Source organism: Pristiophorus japonicus, chromosome 4, assembly GCF_044704955.1.
Source record: "Pristiophorus japonicus isolate sPriJap1 chromosome 4, sPriJap1.hap1, whole genome shotgun sequence".
Taxonomy (NCBI): domain Eukaryota; kingdom Metazoa; phylum Chordata; class Chondrichthyes; family Pristiophoridae; genus Pristiophorus; species Pristiophorus japonicus.
Genome location: NC_091980.1, coordinates 29,609,745 through 29,635,067, shown reverse-complemented (window position 1 = coordinate 29,635,067; position 25,323 = coordinate 29,609,745). Strand labels below are relative to the sequence as shown.

The 25,323-nt window shown below is 44.9% G+C and overlaps 1 protein-coding gene across 1 annotated transcript; it reads right to left on the bottom strand.

Annotated features, from left to right (window-relative positions):
* Window positions 1-3,796: 3,796 nt before the first annotated feature.
* Window positions 3,797-24,734, bottom strand: LOC139262857 (platelet-derived growth factor receptor-like protein). Its single transcript, XM_070878066.1, has 6 exons — window positions 24,677-24,734; window positions 18,121-18,424; window positions 14,520-14,671; window positions 6,538-6,831; window positions 5,845-5,984; window positions 3,797-4,066 (listed from the first exon to the last, which is right to left on the bottom strand). Exons 1-6 carry the CDS (start codon window positions 24,732-24,734, stop codon window positions 3,857-3,859), a joined length of 1,158 nt encoding a protein of 385 aa, XP_070734167.1. The 3' UTR covers window positions 3,797-3,856.
* Window positions 24,735-25,323: the final 589 nt, after the last annotated feature.

Genomic DNA, 25,323 nt, shown 5'->3' with positions numbered 1-25,323 from the left:
AGGCGTTGTTCTGCGTACTGTAGCTCAACGACAGGTTGGCAAGATCTTGGACCTGGCCTGGAGGTGACATAGGTTAAACAGCTTCCCACTGATTCTGTAGTTTAGTTCCACTCCAGCGTGGAGCCTGTTGACTGTGAGGTGGAGCATGGCAGCGAGGAAGATTGAGAAGAGGGTTGGAGCACAGCCCTGTTTGACCCCGGTCCGAACGTGGATTGGGTCTGTAATGGAACCGTTGGTAAGGATCACGGCCTGCATGTCGTCGTGGAGCAGGCAAAGGATGTTGACAAACTTTTGGGGGCATTCAAAACGGAGGAGGACGCACCACAAGCCCTCACGGTTGATAGTGTCAAAGGCCATTGTAAGATCGAAAAAGGCCATGTATAAGGGCTGGCGCTGCTCCCTGCGTTTTTTCTGCAGCTGTCGTGCTGCAAAGATCATGTCCGTTGTGCCCCGTAGGGGACGAAATCCACACTGTGATTCCAGGAGGAGCTCCTCGGCCACAGGGAGAAGACAGTTGAGGAGAACTCTCGGGACAACCTTCCCCGTGGCTGATAACAGGGAGATTCCCCTGTAGTTGCCGCAGTCGGACTTGTCGCCCTTTTTAAAGATGGTCATGATCACTGCATCTCTGAGATCTCCCAGCATGCTCTCCACCCTCCAGATGAGAGATGAGGTCATGTATCTGCACCAACAGCACCTCTCTGCCATGCTTTAGCACTTCAGCAAGAATTCCATCCGCACCTGTAGCTTTGTTATTCTTGAGCTGTTTTATGGCTTTGCTTACTTCGTGCAGCTTTGGGGTTTCACTGAGGTGGTGGCGGGTCGCATGCTGCAGGATGGAGCTGAGAACACTCGACTCAAAGGCAGAATCTCGATTGAGGAGATCTTCAAAGTGCTCCTTCCAGCGGGCCCTGACAGCCTCGATGTCCTTGATGAGTGGTTCCCCGTTCTTGGCCAGGAGTGGGGTGGGTCCTTGGGAGTTTGAACCGTAGGTGCCCTTGACTACAATGAAGAATCCTCGCATATCGTGGCTATCGGCCAGTTGTTGTATCTCCTGTGCTTTCTTCATCCACCACCTGTTCTTTAGGTCCCGGGTTTTTTTGTTGGACCTCAGCCTTGAGCCGTCAGTAATGTTGCTTTGCAGCTCCCGAGTTGGCTTGTTGCTTAAGGCTCAGAAATGCTCTGCGCTTACGATCTATTAGTTCTTGGATCTACTGAACCAAGACAACTGGAGTTAGATGAGGTATGCTGATGGTTAGATGGGGAAAGACGGGAGGAGGATCGAGTGGAGCATAAACACCGGCATGGACTGGTTGGCCGAATGGCCTGTTTCTGTGTCATATATCCTATGTAATCCTATGTATGTAATGACATTATGGGGAGGTGGGGAGGGAGCACGCGTCAGCGGCCTGGAAATCCGGTAATATCGGGAAGGCGTAGATTGAAGGCTGGCTGTCAAGACGATCGGGGATCGTGGAAGGCTCAGAGAGCGGCAGAGAGGGGAGATCGGACAGTGAGGGAAGATCACTGGGGGAGGGAGAGATTGCAGGGATGGGACAGATCGCAGCAAGGGGGCAGATCACGGGGGAAGAGATTGCAGGCAGGGAGGCAGCATGGTGGGGGAGGTCACGGGAGAGAGATCAGATTGCAGGGAGGGAGACAGTGCAGGGGAGAGTTTGTGGGGTCTGGGGGTGTCGGTTGGGGGGGGGGGGGGGGGGAGCGGGGAAGAGATCATGTCAGGTTTGCTTGAAGGGCTGTTGGGGGGGGTGGTGGGTGGCGAAGCATTCCATTGGTTTGGACATGTTCCGGGTTAAGTCTAATAAGACTCCCAGGCCTCTTTCAGCGTCATCCTCAGCTAATTCATGCACCCGCCTGTGTTCAGCAAGTACATGGATCACCTGTTTGCTCTGCCTATGTGTAGTATAAGACAAGAAAGACCTTCATTTCTATAGCGCCTTTCACAGTCACTAGCCATCGCAAAGCGCTTTACAACCAATTACGTAATTTTTGAAGTGTAGTCACTTTGTACAGAGCAAGCTCCCACAAACAACAATGTAATAATGACCAGATTATCTGCTTTAGTGATGTTGATTGAGGTATAAATATTGGCCAGGACACCAGGGTTAACGCCCCTGCTCTTCTTCAAAATTATGCCATAGGATCATTTACATCCACCTGAGAAAGCAGACAGGGCCTCAGTTTAACATCTCAGCCTAAAAGATGGCACCTCTGACAGTGCAGTAATCCCTCAGCATGGCACTGGAGTGTCAGCCTGGATTTTTTGTGCTCAAGTCCCTAGAGTGGGACTTGAATCCACAACCTTCTGCTTCAGAGGCAACTGTGCTACCCACTGAGCCATGGCAGACATGGTCTCTGACCAGCCAGCTTCCTCTGCTACACTAAAATTCTCAAACCATGCAGTTCTGTTGTCCACCCATGTAACACAGTAACCACACAGCTCAATTCATCCAACTGTTCCCTCCCCATGAAATACAGTGCTCAATCCACTCAACTTCCTTGGTTGTCCCCGGGTAATGCAATGCTGAATCCATCCAACTCCTTCTGTTGTCCCCCTGTGTAATAAGCATCTCAATCCATGCAGTAATAATGCCCAATTTATATAGCACCCTCTGCTGTGCACATAAAATATAGCAATAAAGAACTCAATCAATTTGGCTCCCTTTGCTGTCGCCCATTTTACACAGCGCTCAAACCATACAATTCCTCCAATGTTCTCTATCCAAGCATAGCAATGCAACATGTTGCCTCCTGCCTCTACATCTTGTGTAAAATACAGTGCTGAGCACAGAATTCAGATTTGGCTTCATGCTCCTACTTGATCACATACATCAAACTTTGAAAGGTTCTCAAATGGGCATTACTGCTTCATAAGGGAAAGTGTCAGCTGTGGCTCAGTGGGTAACACTCTCGCCTCAGGGTCAGAAGGTTATGGGTTCAAGTTTCACTCCACAGCCTTGAGCACAATAATTTAGGCTGACACTCCAGTGTAGTGCTGAGGGAGTGCTGCACTGTCGTAGGTGCTGTCTTTCGGATGAGATGTTAAACTGAGGTCTGCTCTCTCAGGTGAACGTAAAAGGTCCCATGGCACTGTTTTGAAGAAGAGCAGGGGAGTTATCTCTGGTGTGCAAGCCAATACCTTAATCAATATTATTAAAACAGATTATCTGGTCATTATCACATTGTTCTTTGTGGGAACTTGCTGTGTGCAAATTGGCTGCCGCATTTCCTGCATTACAACAGTGAATACCTTTCAAAATGTACTTCAAGCTCTTTGGGATGTCTGGTGGTCATGAATGGCGCTATATAAATTCAAGTCTTTCTTTCTGCTTTATAAGTAGCGTCAGTTTCTAGATAAAGCCTCAAAAAAACACTGACCCCGCTGCCATATTAGCCACCACTGCAGGCATGCAGAGCAATGGTTGTTTCACTTCTTAGTTTAGGTTTTCATTAAAATTAAGATAAGAATTGTTGTTACAGGCACAAAGGATATCAATCTATTACGAATCATATATCTTTCCCCCATATAAGGTGAAGTGTCTTGAATGGCCTGCTTCACTTTAAGATGATCGCTATTCAAACACTCAGGACATTTAACAGCTAAAACCATCATATAACCAAGAACATAAGGCTTATGATATAAGAGTAAAAGTCATGAAATACAAAAGAAACTTTACACAGCAAAATAATACTTCTTTCCTAAAAACAGAAATGACAAATGTACAACTAAATACTTAGCGCCGAGGGTACAGATTTAAGAAATAATTGCAGCTGGTGTCTCCATTTTTCAGAGTTATTATCAGTAACTTAAGGGAAACTCTTGGCCTTGCTCCTGTGCTTATGTTGGGCCAGGACTTACATGTGGCAGCACATTGACATGAGTGGACACGGTGGTTTTCCCCTGCAGGTTCTGAGCTACACACGTGTAGAGCCCATCGTCGACAGGGCGGCTCTCATCCACCAGGAGTACGCTTTGAGACGACTGGCGTATCTGGCTACCAACGTACACAGGCCGCTGGCTTTCCCTGGTATAGGTCGGTCTCCCCAGCTGGTTACAGGGAAAAGGAAATATGGAGGAAAATAGCAGCAGGCAAAAATTTTTTAAAGTGAAAAAAAAAACAATTATATTTTATTATTATTTTCATAATAGAATCACTTGGAGCTTTATAAATGTACTTTTCATTACCGCATCAATAGAAAGTGTTCTCTCTACGTATGAATAAGAACCACGAGTTTAAATCTTCTACCTTGAAAGAAATACTTTACATTTCTTGCCATGGATACCTATTGTTCTCAGTCATTATCAAAGTTCTTATCCTTGTTTACAACTCCCACCATAGCCTCGCCCCTCCCTATCTCTGTCATCGCCTCCAGCCTCATAACCTCCTGAGATATCTGCGCTCTTCAAATTCTGCCCTTTGAGCATTCCTGATTATAATCGCTCAACCATTGGTGGCCGTGCCTTCTATTGCCTAGGCCCCAAGCTCTGTAACTCCCTCCCTAAACCTCTCCGTCTCTCTTCCTCTCTTTCCTCCTTAAAACATGCCTCTTTGACCAAATGTTTGCTCATCTGCCGTAATTTCTTCTTATTTGGCTCGGTGTCAAATTTGTTTTGTCTTATAATACTCCTGTGAAGCGCTTTGGGACGTTTTACTACGTGAAAGGTGCTATAAAAGTAAAAGTTGTTGTTGTCTCCAGAGGCAGCAGGGACCCAATGAATTTATAGTAACTTTGGGAATGTATGTGTTGCAGCACCAATTGGTATTGATGTGGAGAACGATACGTTCAGTCCTGGGAGCCAATCAGGAAACATTCGATTCAGAAAACTTTAGTGAAGTTCAGACAAACAGTAATGAAAGATAATTACTTTTCTCAGATTGGAAGCTTCTTGACCTCAACTACGGAAAGATTCAGAGCAATTCTGGGCGGCTGGTTACCGGTCTTGGGAAATGTATGAAGTTAGACGCTGTGGAATGACAACATTCATGGCAACAACAAGAACTTACATTACTGTGTAGAGGAATGTCCCAAAACACTTCACAGAGGCAGAATCAAATAAATGGACCTGGTTTTAAGGTGGGGTCAGGCGGAGTATTGCTGCTCCTCCTGGTTTCACATTCAGGTAGCTATTTTTTACAAACTTTCCCTTCTGGTGCCAGGCTGCAGTGGTCCCGTTAAGGACTGTCAGTTAGGCTGCACATAGACCTGGTTTTCCTGAAAGCAGCTGGCCTGGCAGCACAATTCTAGCTCCGGGGGCCTTAAATAGGCTTTAGGCCCTGTATTTGCATATTCAAAGGGACTGTTGCTTGTTTCTGGCGCGAGCTCTAGATGCCTGCTTTCCCATCAATATGGCGCTGCTGGCCCATCCATCGTTCGTTCCCCCCTCCCGATTGCTGCCTCAATCCCCATCCTAATGTCCCCACTTCACCCTCCCTCCCTCATCCCAATGTTGCAGTCACCCACTCCCAATCCCGATCCCAATCTCCCCCACCGCCCTCCTGCTATCTCAACTGCCCTTTCCCAATCAGCTGACCTCTCCCAGTGGCCATCCCCCTCCTGATCAGCTTCCCCTTTAAGTACTTAGCCGAGGACCGCTGCCACCAATACAGCAGTGCAAAATTTAAAGTATTTTTGCCAGCAAGCTGCCTGACGCCCAACAGGTGTCCACAGCTCACTGATCTCATTTAAATGAAGCCCGAGGCCGAAAATTGGGTGTTCCTCGGGCCTTCCGATTGGGCGCAGTGATCATTTCCTACAACCAGTTCACGCCAGCAAAAGAATTTGTTGGCCAACATCTTTTTGAACCCTTGGAGGGATACAGCTTACCTTCTGGCCAGGGAACTCCCAAGTGAAGTCCACCTCTATGTCCGTTTCTCCAAGTGCTGTACATGTTAGATTAAAGTTTGCACCCACACGTACAGAGCTAGATGAGGCTGTGATTGTAGCTGATGGAGGTGCGGATGGATCTGAGAGAGAAAAAAATGCATAATTTACTTTCAAAAATTGCCTATATTTCATAAGTCTTTATGAATCGTCTCTTGTTTCTCTTGAAGGTAATACTTTATAGGTAATAAGGCAACACCTAAATAACATTGAAATCAATGAAACTCAATAATCGATGGATAGAATTGTTCCTGGGGAAGAAGGGTTTGCTAAATGCTAAGGGTCACATTGAGTCGGTATGAAGGGTATAATTGTGTGGCTCTAGGAACTACTTACTGAAGTAAGTGTTCCGCTCTCTGAGGGGGTACGAAAATCAGCTCGGGGAGCCCCACTCAGACCACAGTTATTAAACTATGGTCAAATAACTTGTGGATGATGGTTTCATGCTCAGGTTCGGGTAGTATCGCTTATTTAATTAGCTGTTTAAGTCTACATTGTTTACAGTCTCTGTTCTACTCTTTCAGTCTCTGCATGTTAGATAGAATGGGATATAATTGCATAATATAACATGCTTTGTGAGATGACAATCAAAAATGATTTCTTTTTAAAAAAAAAAAGGCTACTCAGTATACTTACAATTGGTATATATGAGGAGATATTTTGTGGAGCTCTGCCTTAGTCCCCGATAACTTGCCACACAGTACACTGTGCCAGCAAACAACGGCAGGGCCTTGTGCACAACAAAACCTTTCTTCACATCAAATGTGATTAATCTCCCATCCACTGGAATCACCTCCGGTGGAAACTCCCGGTGTAGAGAGACTTCGGCAAGAGGATTTGTCACTTGGCACGGTAGCCTAGTGGGCCTGTCGGTGCGAAGCTGAATAGCTTCATAGTAATCATTCGATGGCACAAACAGTTCGCGCGGATCTGTGTGGAGAGAAAGAAAATAATTTGCCGCTTTGTTCATTTGTAGCTGCTCAACCTCACGACAGGGAAAGGGCAAGGGAGTGGGACTAGCTGAGAGTCGGCATGGGAGCAACGGGCCGAATGGCCTTCTTCCATGCTGTAACCATTCTATGATGTATACTACGACACAAACTCATTCAATGGTTTATTTCCAATAGAAATCAGGATTTCTAGTCAATTTTCTGATTTTCAGACGGAAAACGTACTGGATTTCATTTAAATCAGCCACATTTTGTTTTGCATGCTGATCACATGCCAGCATCAATCATCACATCAACACGTCAAAACATCAGAGAGGATCTGGCAGTCTTATCATTACTCTGGGCATCCAGCGAACTGAACACATTGGAGGAAAGATCTGGCTACACAGTACTCTTGTCTCCCCCTCCCTCCCACCCAGTGGGTAGCATAAGCGCCTCTGAATCAGAAGGTTGTGGGTTCAAATCCCACTCCATGGACTTGAGCGCAAAAATCCAGGCTGACACTCCAGTGCAATGCTGAGGGAGTGCTGCAATGTCGGAGGTGCCGTCTTTTGGATGAGACGTTAAACCAAGGTCCCGTCTACTCTCAGGTTGACGTGAAAGATCCCATGGCACTATTTCGAAGAAGAGCAGGGGAGTTATCCTCGGTGTCCTGGAAAATATTTCTTTCTCAATCAGCATAACAAAAAGATTATCTGGTCATTACTGCGGAGATTCAACACCGCCTCCAGTGCGTCAGTGCAGCCTTCGGCCGCCTGAGGAAAAGAGTGTTCGAAGACCAGGCCCTCAAACCTAACACCAAGCTCATGATCTACAGGGCTATAGTAATATCCACCCTCCTGTATGGATCAGAGGCATGGACGACTTACAGAAGACACATCAAGTTGCTGGAGATATATCACCAACGATGTCTCCGCAAGATCCTGCAAATCGCCTGGGAGGACAGACGCGCCAACATCAATGTCCTCGCCCAGGCTAACATCCCCAGCATTGAAGCACTAACCACACTCGATCAGCTTTGTTGGGCAGGTCACATTGTTCGCATGCCAGATACGAGACTCCCTCAGCAACTGCTCTATGCAGAGCTCCTTCACGGCAAACGAGCCAAAGGTGGGCAGCAGAAACGTTAACAAAATTCAGCATGCAAAACAAAATGTGGCTGATTTAAATTAAATCCAGTACGTTTTCCATCTTAAAATCAAAAAATTGACTAGAAATCCTGATTTCTATTGGAAATAAACCATTGAAAGTGTAACAAAATTTGCAGATGACACAAAGATTAGTGGGAAAGCGGGTTGTGTAGAGGACACAGAAAGGCTGCAAAGAGATTTAGATAGTTAAGCGAATGGGCTAAGGTTTGGCAGATGGAATACAATGTCGGAAAGTGTGAGGTCATCCACCTTGGGAAAAAAAACAGTAAAAGGGAATATTATTTGAATGGGGAGAAATTACAACATGCTGCAGTGCAGAGGGTCCTGGGGGTCCTTGTGCATGAATCCCAAAAAGTTAGTTTGCAGGTGCAGCAGGTAATCAGGAAGGTGAATGGAATGTTGGCCTTCATTGCGAGAGGGATGGAGTACAAAAGCAGGGAGGTCCTGCTGCACCTGTACAGGGTATTGGTAAGGCCACACCTGGAGTACTGCGTGCAGTTTTGGTCACCTTACTTAAGGAAGGATATACTGGCTTTGGAGGGGGTACAGAGACGATTCACTAGGCTGATTCCGGAGATGAGGGGGTTACCTTATGATGATAGATTGAGTAGACTGGGTGTTTACTCATTGGAATACAGAAGGATGAGGGGTGATCTTATAGAAACATTTAAAATAATGAAAGAGATAGACAAGATGGAGGCAGAGAGGTTAGAACTAGGGAGACTAGAACTAGGGGGCACAGCCTCAAAATACGGGGGAGCCAATTTAAAACCCGAGTTGAGAAGGAATTTCTTCTCCCAGAGGGTTGTGAATCTGTAGAATTCTCTGCTCAAGGAAGCAGTTGAGGCTAGCTCATTGAATGTATTCAAATCACAGATAGATAGATTTTTAACCAATAAGGGAATTAAAGGTTACGGGGAGCGGGCGGGTAAGTGGAGCTAAGTCCACGGCCAGATCAGCCATGATCTTGTTGAATGGCGGAGCAGGCTCGAGGGGCTAGATGGCCTTCTCCTGTTCCTAATTCTTATGTTCTTATGTACAAGGACACCCTCAAAGCCTCCCTGATGCAGTGCGACATCCCCACTGACGCCTGGGAGACCCTGGCCAAAGACCACCCTAGGTGGAGAAAGTGCATCGGGGAGGGTGTCGAGCTCTTCGAATCTCAACGCTGTGAGCGTGAAGAGGTCAGGCGCAGGCAGCGGAAGGAGCGTGTGGTAAATCAGTGCACCCCCTTCCCCCGACGAATATCTGTGACAGGGTCTGTGGCTTTCGTGTTGGATTGCTCAGTCACCAAAGAACTCACTTTAGGAGTGGAAGCAAGTCTTCCTCGATTCCGAGGGACTTCCTATGATGATGCTTGTGGGAGCTTGCTGTGCGCAAATTGGCTGCCACATTTCTAATACAATGACTACACTCCAAAAGAACTTCATTGGCTGTAAAGTGCTTTGAGACGTCCGATGGTCGTGACAGGCGCTATATAAATGCAAGTCTTTCTATCTTTCTTACCCTAGAAGGAGAATCTTGTTTTTAATAATTTGTTCAGGATGTGGCCAATGCTGGCAAGGCTAGCATTTATTGTCCATCCCTAGTTGCTCTGGTGTTGGGCCTTCTACTTGAACCACCAGAGCCTTTTTGGTGATGCCACTCCCATCATGGTGTTGGGTCAAAATCCCGTAATTCCCGACCTAGCAATGATGGAGAGGCGGTGTGTCCAAGTCATGATGGAGTGTGATTTGGAGTGGAAAGTGCAGGTGATGATGTTCTCATGATCTTGCTGCTCATCACAGGGCTGCAAGGTGCCGTTGAAGTAAACTCGCCGATAATCTCGTAGATAATACATACTGTACAATAAAACATACTGTAGCCATAGTATGCCTATAGTGGAGGGGTGGATACCGAGTTCAGTGCCTGGGGCATCAATCAAACAGACTGCTTTGCCCTGAGCTGAGTGTTCCAGTGGCTGCATGCTTCCAGGGGAGCAGTGAACATACCATCATACTCCTGACTTGAGCCTTGTAGATGATGGGAGAGTGAGATGGATTATTGCAGCAAGGAAGATCGAGAAGAGCGTTGGTGCAATAATGCAGCCCTGCTTGACCCCGGTCCGGACGTGGATTGGGTCTGTGGTGGATCCATTGGTCAGGATCACAGCTTGCATGTCATCGTGGAGCAGGCGGAAAATGGTGACAAACTTTTGGGGGCAGCTGAAACGGAAGAGGATGCTCCATAGTCCCTCACGGTTGACAGTTTCAAAGGCCTTTGTGAGGTCAAAGGCGGCCATGTACAAGGGTTGGTGCTGTTCCCTGCATTTCTCTTGTAGTTGCCGCGCGGTGAAGATCATGTCCATTGTACCCCTTAGTGGATGGAATCCACATTGTGACTCTGGGAGGAGCTCTTCTGCCACAGGAAGAAGGCGATAGAGGAGGATTCTTGCAATGACTTTCCCAGTGGCCAACAGCCTCTGTAGTTGCCGCAGTCGGACTTTACCCCTTTTTTGAAGATAGTCATGATTACGACATCTCTGAGATCTCCTGGCAAGCTCTCCTCCTTCCAGATAAGGGAGATGAGGTCATGCATTCGTGCCAATAGTGCTTCTCCACCTTACTTTACTCAGAACTCCTACACGGCAAGTGAGCCCCAGGTGGGCAGAGGAAATGTTTCAAGAACACCCTCAATGCCTCCTTGATAAAGTGCAACATCCCCACTGGCATCTGGGAATCCCTGGCCCAAGACCGCCCTAAGTGGAGGAAGAGCATCCGGGAGGGTGCTGAGCACCTCGAGTCTCGTCGCCGAGAGCATGCAGAAACCAAGCGCAGGCAGTGGAAGGAGCGTGTGGCAAACCAGGCTCCCCACCCACCCTTTCCTTCAACAACTGTCTGTCCCATCTGTTACAGAAACAGTAATTCCCACATTCCTGTATAGTCACCTGAGAACTCACTTTGAGAGTGGAAGCAAGTCTTCCTCGATTCCGAGGGACTGCCTATGATGATGATGATGATATGATGGGAGAAACACTGAGCGGTAAAGAGGTCAGCCACTTATCACAGAATACCCAGTCTCTACCTTGCTGTTGTGGCATGGTGTTCATATGGCTGGTCCAGTTAAGTTTCTGGTCAACGGTATCCCCAGGATTTTAAGAACTTGTTGATGGCGATGCTGTTGAGTGTCGGGGGATGTGATTGGGCTTTTTCTTGTTGGACATGGTCGTTACCTAGCACTTGTGTGGTGCAAATATTACCTGTCATTTGTGGGCTTGCATGGGTTGTTCGATTATCAAAAAAGTTGTGAATGGAATCATCAGTGAACAGCCCCACTCCTAACCTTATGAAAGAGGAAAAGTCATTGATGAAGCAGTTCAAGATGGTTGGCCCAAGGACACTGTCCCGAGAAAATCCTCCAGATAAACCCTGGGGCTGCGATGATTAGTCTTAGACAACCACAATCATTTTCATCTGTGTCAGGTATGATTCCAGCTACTCGAGGATTTTCCCATTGAACCCCATTGATCTCGGTTTTATGAGGGCTCCTTGATGCCATATAATCAGTCAAATACTGCCTTGACATTGAGGGAAACTACCCTTATTTCTCATCTTGCATTCAGCTCTGGCATCCATGGTTGGATCAAGTCTGCAATAAGGTCAGGAGCTGAGTGGTTGTGGCAGAACCCGAGCTGAGTGTTATTGGTGAGTAGGGTCACTTTTATTTTATTTTTCTTCCATCGTTTTGCCGATGATTGGGAGGAGACTGATAGGACGGTAATTGGCCAGGTTAGATTTGTCCTGCATTTTGCGGACAGGACATACCTGGGCAATGTTCCACATTGTCAGGTAGATGACAGGGTCATGGCTGCACTGGAATAGCTTGGATTGATGGGGTAGGGGGGATAGCTAGTTCTAATGCACAGATCTTCAGCACTAGAATCGTAGAATGATACAGCACAGGAAGTGACCAGCTGGCCTATCATGCCTGTGAAAGAGCTAATCAATTAATCCCACTCCCCTGCCCTCTCCCCATAGCCCTGCAAAATTTTCCTCTTCAAGTATTTATCCAATTCTCTTTTGAAAGTTATTACTGAATCTGCTTCAGTTAGTGCGTTCCAAATCATAATAACTTGCTGCATTAAAAAAATCTCCTTATCTTGCCTCTGGTTTTTTGTCAATTACCTTAAATCTGTGTTCTCTGGTTACCGGCCCTTCTGCCGCTGAAAACAGTTTCTCCTTATTAACTATCAAAATCCTTCATGATTTTGGACACCTTTATTAAGACTTCCTTTAACCTTCTCTGCTCTAAGAACACCAGCTTCTGCACATAACTGAAGTCCCTCCAGTAATTCCATTACCAATCTAGTAATACTCTTCTGCACCCTCTCTAAGACCTTGACAGCCTTCCTAATGTATGGTACCCAGAGTTTGACATGATATTCCAGCTGGGGCCTAACCAGTGATTTATAAAGGTTTAGCATAAATCCCTTGTTTTTGTACTATATCCCTTTGTTTATAACACCGGGATGTTATCAGGGCCTATAGGCTTTGCTGTGCCCAATGTACTCAGCCTCTTCTTAACGACATATGGCATAAGCCGAATTAGCTGGACACTGGCATCTATGATGGTGGGGACCTTGGAAAAAGGCTGAAAACACCATTAACCACGTTATTACCCGACACCTCAAAATTGCCCAAGATATCAGACTGGGGATCTGCACATAGGAAGAAGGATTTGGTACATCTCAACATTAGAACACTCCATACTGGAATGGAAATCTGGCAATTAGGTCACCATTTATTTATCAAGAAACAACTAGCCATCGACTGGCAGGAAATCCCACAGATAATGAAAGTGACAGTATACAAGTATCTTTGTTGAGGTTTACACTGCTAACTTTACCAGTGGCAGCAGTTTCCAGCTGCTACAACGTAAATATGGCTTCACCACGGAAAGCATTCTGATGATCAGAAAGTGCTAACATTCAAATTATCAGGAGAAAACCACTGCATAGGCATTAGTTCGAAGTGCAAGACATGCTGTATTTATAATTCAAGCTCCTGAAGTATGTATTTTTTTAATGCTTTCAGCATGTGGGCGTTGCAGGCAAGGCCGGCATTTGTTGCCTATTGTTAGTAGCCCCGAGATGGTGTGTGGTAGAATTCTTTCTTGAACCAATGCATGTAACAGTTCGGTACAACTGAGTGGCTTGCTAGATCACTTTGAAGGCAGTTAAGAGTCAACCATGTTTGTGTGGTACTGGAGTCACATATAGGTCAGACCAGGTAAAAGACAGCAGGTTTCCTTCACTAAAAGACATTAGTGGCCCAGTTGGGTTATTGCGACAATCCAACAGCTTCATGGTCACTTTATACTGATACTAGCTTTTTATTTCTAGATATTTTAAAACTGATTTGAACTCACGTTCTATTGGATTGTTAGTCCAGTCCTCTGGATTACTAGTCCTGTAACAGATACCATCATCATCATCATAGGCAGTCCCTCGGAATCGAGGAAGACTTGCTTCCACTCTAAAAGTGAGTTCTCAGGTGACGGAACAGTCCAATCCAGGAATTACAGTGTCTGTCACAGGTGGGACAGACAGTTGTTGAACTGACAGTGGGTGGGGGGGCTGGTTTGCCGCACTGCGATACCCTAAATGCATTTAGGGAATCTTAAAGCACCGGCCTAAAAATCATTTTTGTTAAATTTAAACCATTTTCGTGTCTAAAGGGGAAAAATTGGCATGTTGTGCTCCTCCCATTAGCACCTCTGGGGGGGGCGCTAATAGGGCACAAAAGTGTTTTGGCCCAGTGGTGGGAAGGGCGCTACCGGCTCCTGTGAAATTGTGTGGGAGTTAGTGGAGGCACAAAACCGGTACAGGTAGCGCCCCGGCCGCTGTGTCTCCAACATGACCCCTTTTTGCCCCACGACGGCCCATTTTCGCCTTGCGGTGGAAATTGAGTAGTGCCCCGTGAGGCTGCCGCGGGCAATGTCAGCGCCAACATCGCGGGCTGCAAACCGGGCCGCACTCCGCTCACAGGGCAACGGTTAAAAGGGAGATGCGCAGCGCCATTTTGCGCTGTCCTCTGACTTACCGGTCCGGCCTCGGTGTGCCGCCTGGCACCTGTTTTGGCGCGGGGCTGTGGCCACGGCACCCCGCATCCCCGTTGGCCTAGTGGAGGCCCCTGAAAACCCTGCAGGGCTCACAGCGTGCCCTCCCCTTTGACGGAAGAGGAGGGCCCTGGAATCACGTCAGCGCTACACAGAGAGCGTCCCGAGTTGCGCCGCTTAGTGCCCCCAAGAGGAAGTGGAGTGCCCGACATTGTGCTCCACTTCCACTCGGGGGCAGTGACCCCAATTTTGCTTCCAGGGTAGAATTTCCGCCAGGCGCAGAATGTACCGCCTCGCAAAGGTTACCGCCCCCAAACAGGGCAATTTAGGCCCCTAAATGTTTAAAATCAAAATGCAAACGTCAGTCGGCCGGCCTGTTTCTGCGCCTGCTTTAAAGCCAACGTCTGAATGTGGTCCCCACCAGTGAAGAACACATAGGTGCTGCCTGTTTTGGAGTCGTCTTTTCTGCAGGTCTCGGTGTCACAGTCCAACGCCCAGCAGTTATATTCACCAGTATCAGCTCCTGTGCTGTTCGCTACTATCAGCTGGCTAAACCTTTCCCGATGGTTAATGCTGTAAAGTAAAAAAAAAACCACCTTTAAAATCTAATTCAAATGGTGAGTGTCAGGGATAAAAAATGAAAAATCACACAACTTACCCAAAGCACCAATCAGAAATCTTCATAACACTTCGCCTTATTTATAAATATTATTGAAAACATTTACAAACTCTTGGGATGCTCCCATAAAAACCGAGATTGAGCCAATGAGTAATGGAACACACAGACCAGGAAGGCTCCCACTTCAATCCCCTGCCTGTGCTGCACCTGCAGAGATGCCGTCTTTTCAATGAGACGTTAAACCAAAGCCCCTGTCTGCCCTCTCAGGTGGACGTTAAAGCTCTCACAGCACTATTTAAAAAAAAAAAGAGTACGGGAGTTCTCCACCGGTGGCCTAGCCAATATTTATCCCTCAACTAACACAGAACAACAGATTATCTGGTCATTGTCAGGTTGCTGTTTGTGGGAGCTTGCTGTGCGCTAAATTGGCTGCCGCATTTCCTACATTACAACAGTGACTACACTTTAAAAGTACTTTATTGGCTGCAAAGCGCTTGGGGCCTCCTGAGATCAGGAAAGGTGCTATATAAATACAAGTCTTTCTAAGTTAGCTGGGATGGTGCCATGGATTACACCGATAATACACTCTAGTGCTCTGGGTTAGGGGAAGGAAAAACTACCATGATTTCTACTCCGGAGTGCTATCCAATGGCCTATGCTGGAAGTCTATATTGGCTATATATCAGGCTCAGTTATGAGGCCTCCTAAAAAGGACTGTTTAGGTTCACACATAACTCCATTCAGTTGGCTGATATACCAGTGGGTACTCAATGCCCCAGGAGTTAATATCTTCATATCTGAACTGAGTCCAAGAAAGATCAAAAGTGTATCTTAGACAATTAAATACAGCTGTCAATCACAAATAGGCTTCAAAGGCACACAGTAGCCAACCAAAGCTTCAGGAAAGGAAAAAAATACACAGAAAAGGGAGAATAAAGCGTCTGCATTGTTTTTGCAGCAATAGGTCCTTCAGAACAATGATACAAAAAATACACATTATTACTGGGTATATAATAATTCATTCACACTGCAACACTTGTGCAACACTTGCACATGCCAGACACGAGATTCCCAAAACAAGCGCTCTACTCGGAACTCCTTCATGGCAAACGAGCCAAAGGTGGACAGAGGAAACGTTACAAGGACATCTTCAAAGCCTTCCTGGTAAAGTGCAGCAACCCCACCGGCTCCTAGAAGTCTCTGGCCGAAGACTGTCTTGGGTGGAGGTGGAGGATCCGGGAGGGCACTGAGCGCCTCGAGACTCGTTGGCGAGTGCATGTGGAAGATAAGCGCAGGTTGCGACAAACCTGTCCCACCCTCTCTTACCCTCAATAACTGTCTGTCCCACCTGTGGCAGGGACTGTGGCTCTCTCATTGGATTGTTCAGCCACCTAAGGACTCATTCCAAGAGTGGAAACAAGTCTTCCTCGATTCCGAGGGACTGCCTATGATGATGATGAACTCTAAATCAACTCAAGATTGCAGCTTCACTCTTGTTTTATTCAATCACCTGCCATTCGATACAGATAAGCTGTTACTTTAGAATGCTTGTGCTGAATGTCATACCATAAAATTAAAGATTAATAAATAATATTGCTTCATATTTGCTACAAATCTATTCAGCTTTCAAAGTGTGTTGATTATATATTTGCTATAAATCTATCTTGCTGCCCAAGTGTGTCGATTACACATGAAGCACTACCCAACCCACCATTTGGATTAGATACAGTGCCCTGGGATTTCCGCTCAGTTGTGCTGCTTTTTTTCAGCGTATTTCACCCGATATCGTCGTAAGCATTGCAAAAGATCGTGGCATTTTAAGCGTAAATTACGTTCAGCACAACTCAAGTTTCCGCGATCTTTTGCGCTAGTTTAAAAAGCATCGCACTAGAAGCAGGCCCCACCCATAAAACTGGCCCCACCCACAAAACGGGCCCCATCCACAAAACGGGCCCCATCCCCAGATTGAATTAATCACTATTGGGAGTTTCCACCAACTGTGTTCATTTGCAGGCCTTTGAGGAGACTCTAAAAATTCAACTGGTTCTTTTGGGCGCAAGGACACCAGTGGGATGTTTTAAAAGTTTTCAAATATAATTGTGTTTTAATTTACTAAGGAACAGACTACTGTACACCAATATAACTAGCAAATGGTTCTGTATATTTATTAAAAGTCATTTTCAGTCATTTAAAATCAGGTCACTCACAGGCAGTAGATTGGCACTGTGATTAAAACTGCTTATTTTTTGTGATAAACCCATTTTCAGCTGTATTAATCAAACTGCACCAAATTATCACTCTTAGGTATATCAAAGAATATTTTTTTTAACAATTTTTTTTTTTAAGTACGTTTTAAAACACTGCCCAATCGCACAGGTTCATGGCAATATGCAAATGAGTTTTAGCAGAAACCTGAGAAAAATAAACTTCAGAAAACTAGCATAATTTTGGGCGCAGTTTGCATCCGTTTCGCTGACTGAGCCCATAGCGGAAAATCGACCCCAGTGATAGTACATAAAAAGATAATAACCCACATGACCTGTACACAAGAGAGTGACAATATAGAGGATACTTCAACAGCAGCAGCTTGGATTTGTATAGCACCTTTAACTTGTCCCAAGGTGCTTCTAAGGAACATTATCAAACAAAATTGGACACTTAGCCATATAAGGAGATATTAGGACAGGTTACTGAAAGCTTGGTCAAAGAGATAGGTTTTAAGGAGCGTCATAAAGGAGGCGAGAGAGGCGGAGAGGTTTAGGGATGGAATTCCTGAATTTAGGGCCTAGGCAGCTGAAGGCACGTCCACCAATCAGGAAACACTATCTGTCATACCTCACTTTGGGATATCCTCATTACACATGACTGGCAACTTCATGAAGAAATGATGGTTGTTCCCACAAATGTTATATGGTCCATACTGCACAGATCATTGCATATTCTCTTCAGACAATTAAAAATAAACAAAAGATCTACAGTACATGTTAAATGGAAACTACATCGATGAAAGAATTCAGGAATGATTTTTGGTCCTGTCAATATGAAATTTGTTTCGAAGAGTTGAAACCAAAGAAATTATTTAGCATGTCCTGTGCAGAACACAGCAAGTTCACATGATCATATCAAGCGCATCTTGTGTCTGACCCGCTAGAGTAGACATTAAACCTGCTGCCTGGGGGGTATAACTGGTTTTGTGGATCAGCTACACCAGGGATGCAAATTTAAAATTTACCACAGTGACTGCACATGATGAAGCTAAATGCTAGAAGAAAATATTTTTCTCCAGAATAGTGGATGTTTAATAAGGAAATAATCCTAATACATGTTACACAAATACTGCAAAAACATGTCTAGAGATTAATTGAACGCACCAACAATAACATTTTAGCAGATGCAAATATACCTGAATCTGCCATCGTTTTCCTCATCGAGATAACTGGGATAGGCCCAGCTGATGTGTTTCCCTTTGCAGCGCAGCACAAGCCTCTCTCCAGCAGGAACCACCAATGTATCAGACGGTTTTCGGAACCTTCCTTGTTCCAGTAGCTGAGTCATTATGAAGATCTTTGCAGGCTCCTTGACCTTGACCTTCTTCACTTTTGGTTTGCCTTTGGCCTTTTTGGTGACGAGCTTAACTTTCTTCCCAACATTTTGCTTTTTACTTTTGGCGACATTTTTGTTGGCCTTTTCATCCTTCTGGCAATCCACTAAAAGAAACAAAGTTGTTACCTCAACAATTTCAATGTTGAACCGAATATTGACCAAAATACTTTTACCCTCGGAGTGTAAATGTCGGAAATTATAGACTCCATGCCTTCCATTCTTATTCTTCAATCCAATCATTTACATTGAATGTGATCATATCACAACACGGAAACGGATATTGGCCAAACCAGTCCATTTGGTAAATATCTTCCACACAATTAGTCCTAATTCCATGTGCACACCTAGTTTCCATATTCCATTATCCCACTGTCCTTCAACCGCCTATCTAAACTATTCTTAAATGTTGACATTGTCTCTGATCACTAACTCCAGCAGTTTATTTCACATCTTCACAACCCTCGGTTAAAAAAAAAAGATTTTGCCTGCTGCCTCTCCTGAACCTGCTACATTTTATTTTATATCTGTGTCCCACGTTTCACATCTGTGATCATGGACATAACCCTTCTCAAACTGCAAAAACAGTTTATGTACCAAAAATGTTATTATCCACCAGATAATCAATCCAGATCTTGCTCCTTCCTTTTCACTGCAGTAAAAACTGAATGATAAACATTAAATTGGTGCCACTTCCAGTGAGGATGAGATGAATAGTGAGTATTTAATAGATAGGTAGACCTTCTAGTGTAAATAAAATGAGTGGGTATTTAAGCCAGTAGTTTATTGTGAATATTAACATTCACTGTTTCAGTGCAGCAGAAAATGCATTGTGAGTGTTACAGGGAGCTGCACTTTCTAATACATTGCAAACTACATTGTGGGTATTAACTTAAACAGGTTCTACTTCCCAATGTAGCACGAATTGTATCATTGCTCTTAATTGCTGTCCAGTAACATCCACTAGAATGTTACATGTATGGACAGGATAGAACATGTCTGTAAAGTTCACTGCTGTTGAATAGCCTGCCTTCACTCACTGTCTAGGCTCCTGAATAAATTGACAAACATAACAAGAAGGATTGGAAAAGACCAACTGCTCCATCAAACTGGTCCCATCACGACATGGTGCAACTCATATGCACCATCAACCCAACCAAGCAACAAAACAAGCAAAAAAAACCTTAGGAAAACATTCTGAGAAATTCCTCTTCAACCCCTAAAACCAACCAAGAAGGTTTTGGTAGACCATGGTGACTGATATCACTAGTCCCAGCTAACCCTCGAACCTAACCTTCAATAACTTGAAATGTCTTCCACTCACAAGCACCCTTCCAGTTCCCTTTTGGAGGCTCACTCACACATTCATACTCATCACACCAACTGGTAACCTATTCCAGTGGTTAACAAAGAACAAAAAAACATACTTTCCAGCACCTAACCGAACTCAATCCTTTTGTAGCTTGCGTTGATGCTCCCTGATGCTATCCTGCCTCTCTAGCTCAAAAAAATATGTCCACCTCGTCAGAATCTAATCTCTTCCTTGTTTCCACACTTCAAAGTCTATATTTTTCTCGAGTAAAAAAAGTCCCAATTCCCTAAACCTATCCTGATAACTATGGGGCTTAAAACTAGTATCAACTGAGTTGGCCCTCCTCTGAACCTTTTCTAGGACTCACTATCCCCACCACGTGGGTGCACCAAAAACACAGTTTTCTTAATGTGGCCAAACCAATACCTTGTACAGGTAATGATTATACTTCTAGTTTCATATTTAATTGTTCTAATCCTAGATATACACACTAACACCCTATTCATGTTTGCAACAGGCTCATGTCACTGGTTATGGACTGCAAAGTTTCATGAACTATCAACTCTACATCCTTCTCCTGTTCAGCAGCCTGGAGCTATGGGCGCGGTAGTATAGTGGTTATGTTACTTGACTAATAATCCAGAGACAAGAGTTCAAATCCCACCATGCAGCTGGGAAATTTAAATTCAGTTAATTAAGTAAATCTGGAATAAAAAGCTAATATCAATAATGGTATCCTTTAGGGAAGGAAATCTGGCCATTCTATATATAACTCCAGACCCACAGCAATGTGGTTTACTCTGAAATGGCCTACCAAGCCACTCAGTTGTATCAATGGGCCATAAGTGTGGTATTGCCAGTGACACCCATTTTCTGTGAATAAACATGCAATGCTGCATGTTGAATACATGTCTAGAATAAAGCACTGAAGTGAAAAGTGTCTGGCCATCCATTACTTACTTCTAGGAGTGAGTAAAGCCCATGTGCGTGGAACTGAACTCCAGCAAGAGTCAGTGACTATCAGGGTGGAGAGCTGAATGGTGGCGAAGCAAATCTAGAAACTATTCCAATCTACCCAAGAATGGATAAATGGGAGGCCTGCTGTTGCTCAAAAGATGTCGGCCTTCAAGGGCCTGTCCGCCCTCCAATGTGGTCTGGAAACATGCACAGCCTGCGTCTTCCGCACCAAACAGGTTAATAAAAATACACTGCACTGTGCAATAAACCGAGGGCCTGCTTGCCCTCTCAGGTGGACTCGAGCACAAAATCCAGGCTGACAATCAGTGCAGTGCTGAGGGAGTGCTGCACTGATGGAGGTGCCGTCTTTCGGATGAGACGTTAAACCGAGGTCCTGTCTGCCCTCTCAGGTGGACATACAAGATCCCATGGCACTATTTCGAAGAAGAGCAGGGGAGTTATCCTCGGTGTCCTGGCCAAGGCGGCGGCTCACCACCTCCTTCTCAAGGGCAAATAGGGATCGGCAATAAATGCTGGCCTTGCCAGAGTGCCCAAATCCCAGGAACGAATAAAAAAATATATTTATCCTTCAACCAACATCACTAAAACAGATTATCTGGTCAATATCGCATTACTGGTTGTGGGACTTTGATGTGCGCAAGTAAGCTGCCTCGTTTCCTACATCATCATCATCATCAAAGGCAGTCCCTCGTATCGAGGATGACTTGCTTCCACACCAAAAAGGGATGAGTTCTCAGGTATTTCAATGATGACCTAATGTTCCAGATCCCGAACTACATCCTGAAAGGTGGAAAATGCCTGTGTGTGGATTTTTTTAACATGTGGTGGCCATTGCACACCAGCCACCACACGGGCTTGACAGAGCTAGGTCTTGGTCCCAAGATGACTGGATACCAGCTCTGCTGCACGGATCTAGTGCGCATACAATCGCCGTGTAGGCTGGTCCGTGCTGCCCCTGGGCCCACACCTCTTCTGGCCCCAAACTCATGCCTCTCCACAATCACTCATGGCTCCTGCACCCCAACCTCGCTGCTCCTGCTGTACTTGCCCACACTCCAATCACCGACCAACATAGAGGACTCTACACTTTAGAGAAGCGCAGACTGAGGGGTGATCTGATCAAGCTTTATAAGATGATGAAGGGAATAGATTGTGTTCGATTCAGAAACATAGAAAATAGGTGCAGGAGTAGGCCATTCGGCCCTTCGAGCCTGCACTACCATTCAAAATGATCATGGTTGATCATGCAACTTCAATACCCCACTCCTGCTTTCTCTCCATACCCCTTGATCCCTTTAGCCATAAGGGCAATGGATAATTGCCTGAAGCAAAATGAGATACAATAAGATTAGCACTGAGGCATATTTTATTTAATATGTATTCCACATATTTAGTATGAACTTCATGCACCTGTATTTTTTCCATCCACACAGCTGCATTGACATGAAACACCTTTTTTATTCCTTTTCTTAGTTTCTCCTCTTCTCTCCTCCTCTCCTGGATACGGTTCCACTGGTGCCAGCAGCTCTTTTGTACCTCAACTAACCATTCTACATATCTGATCCTGGACACGGAGTATTGACAGGCCATCAATCGGGAAACATAGAAACATAGAAAATAGGTGCAGGAGTCGACCATTCAGCCCTTCGAGCCTGCACCGCCATTCAATGAGTTCATGGCTGAACATGCAACTTCAGTACCCCATTCCTGCTTTCTCGCCATACCCCTTGATCCCTCGAGTAGTAAGGACTACATCTAACTCCCTTTTGAATATATCTAACGAACTGGCCTCAACAACTTTCTGTGGTAGAGAATTCCACAGGTTCACAATTCTCTGAGTGAAGAAATTTCTCCTCATCTCGGTCCTAAATGGCTTCCCTTATCCTTAGACTGTGACCCTTGGTTCTGGACTTCCCCAATATTGGGAACATTCTTCCTGCATCTAACCCGTCCAGTCCCGTCAGAATTTTATATGTTTCTATGAGGTCCCCTCTCATTCTTCGAAACTCCAGTGAACATAAGCCTAGTCGATCCAGTTTTTCTTCATATGTAAATCCTGCCATCCCAGGAATCAATCTGGTGAACCTTCGCTGCACTCCCTCAATAGCAAGAATGTCCTTCCTCAGATTAGGAGATCAAAACTATACACAATATTCAAGGTATGGCCTCACGAAGGCCCTATTCAACTGCAGTAAGACCGCCCTGCTCCTATACTCAAATCCTCTAGCTATGAAGGCCAACATGCCATTTGCCTTCTTCACCGCCTGCTGTACGTGCATGCCAACGTTCAATGATGTACCATGACACCCAGGTCTCGTTGCACCTCCCCTTTTCCTAATCTGTCACCATTCAGATAATATTCTGCCTTCCTGTTTTTGTCACCAAGATGGATAACCTCACATTTATCCACATTATAACCGCATCTGCCATGCATTTGCCGACTCACCTAACCTGTCCAAGACACCCTGCAGCCTCTTAGCATCCTCCTCACAGCTCACACTGCCACCCAACTTAGTGTCATCTGCAAACTTGGAGATATTACATTCAATTCCTTCGTCCAAATCATTAATATATATTGTAAATAGCTGGAGGCACAGCACTGAACCTTGCGGTACCCCACTAATCACTGCCTGCCATTCTGAAAAGGACCCGTTTATTCCTACTCTTTGCTTCCTGTCTGCCAACCAGTTCTCAATCCACGTCTGTACATTACCCCCAATACCATGTGCTTTAATTTTGCACACTAATTTCTTGTGTGGGACCTTGTCAAAAGCCTTTTGAAAGTCCAAATATACAACATCCACTGGTTCTCCCTTGTCCACTCTACTAGTTACATCCTCAAAAAATTCTAGAAGATTTGTCAAGCACGATTTCCCTTTCATAAATCCATGCTGACTTGAACCGATTCTGTCACTGCTTTCCAAATGCGCTGCTATTACGTCTTTAATAACTGATTCCAACAGTTTCCCCACTACAGATGTCAGGCTAACCGGTCTATAATTCCCTGTTTTCTCGCTCCCTCCTTTTTTAAAAAGTGGGATTACATTAGCTATCCTCCAATCCATAGGAACTGATCCAGAGTCTATAGACAGCTTGTTATTATAGAACCAAATGTTCGGAGGATCTACGGTTGGGCCTGAATCACCCTGTTCTCTCCCCAGGAATGCTGCAGCTGAATCAGGAACCATTGTTCTTTCTTCCTGGTCTGGCCACTAAACGTTGGCATAATATTCAGACGCCATGTTCTTTCCCTGTTACTACAGCTTGTATACATCTGGGTTCTTGGCCAAGAGAAGACCAAAATTTAAAGGGGGGGGAGGTGATAACAAATCCCTTCATCCGAGTGATATCAAGGACTGCAGCGGTTCAAGAAGGTAGATCACCACCATCTTCTCAAGGGCAATTAGGGATGGGCAATAAATGCTGGCCTTGCCAGTGACACCCACATCCCAGGAACGTATAAAAAAAATTATTTTTTTAATTTTTTAGTTTAAAAATAAAATTTTTATTCGTTCGTTTCCTACATTGCAATAATGACGATACTTCAAAAAGCACTTCATTGACTGTCAAGTCCTTTGTGATGTCCTAAAATATGTTATATAAATGTAAGTCTATCTTAATGTATTCCCACTACATTTCTCTGCAGATTATTTGAATGGAGCCATAAATGTAAAGTCTTTCTTGCCCTAACCCCAACACACTTAACGTGTTATATCATTACACCATCCCCAGCGTCCAGTCTGACAATACCTGGAATCCCGGAGACACGAGGACCTGAGAAATTGCTTTTGCTTTTGTGAAATTGCAGCTCGGATCGTTTCCAATCTCCCAGATCAATTATCTTTCACATTGTATGCAATAATACATAATAATTATACTTATAACCGCATACAACATGACTTACAACCCCAAGCAGTTATTTTTTTTAATAAAACATTTTAGTCAGGCATCAGAAAGGATGCGTTAGTTAGCTGAATGTGATTTGGAAAAAAAACATGGGGTAGCTCTGTGGAGTTTAAAAGGCATTTTCTTAACTTTCTTGATTGCAGTTACTTACAACTTTACTTACCGAATTCGAGCAGAAAAACACTCAGGCAAACCAGCACGAAAACTAACCCCGGCTTCATTGTCAAAGTTCAAAAAAAATAAAACTCGGAAGTTTTGCAAATAGTTCACAGCCAATGAGACAAGCACCGAACCAAACTGTGGAGCGAAATTCGCACCAACACGCTGCTTCAGAAGTTTCGCAGCAAAGTAACGAGGTGCCAAAGACTTTGTTTTTCTTCAAACAGAATCAAGGAGTCAGCTATTTCTCACTCAACAAAGTGCCCTCACAAGCGGCTGAGATTCAACCCGACAGAGCCTGACGGCTGGAAGGACAACCTCAATAGGATCCATTCAACTGTGGGCAGCACTCAATAAACATCCACATGCTTGCCATACTTCTCTTTCCGTCCATCCCGTGCACTCGCTACCTTTCCTCAATCTATCTCAACAGTAATCGAAAAGTGATAATGAATCCAAGTTATAAAATATGCACGGTTTAAAAATGAGCTCTTTTTTCACGTGAGCTAAAAAGGGCCAAAATAAATATATTTTTGTGGCTGAAAGTTTGGTCTGTTCTGATTTATCCTTAAAACCAGCTTAACACTGAGCCTTCTATCGCACGGAAACTTTCGCGTATCTTCTTCGTAACAGCACATCTGGAATATTGTA

Excerpts from the sequence above, each read along its gene's own strand:
- LOC139262857 (XM_070878066.1), bottom strand. The coding sequence starts at position 24,734 with ATGAAGCCGGGGTTAGTTTTCGTGCTGGTTTGCCTGAGTGTTTTTCTG. Across the intron at positions 5,985-6,537 it reads TCTCCTCATATATACCAATT|ATCCATCCGCACCTCCATCA; the intron begins GTAAGTATACTG and ends TTTCTCTCTCAG. Across the intron at positions 4,067-5,844 it reads GGGAGTTCCCTGGCCAGAAG|CTGGGGAGACCGACCTATAC; the intron begins GTAAGCTGTATC and ends CCCTGTAACCAG.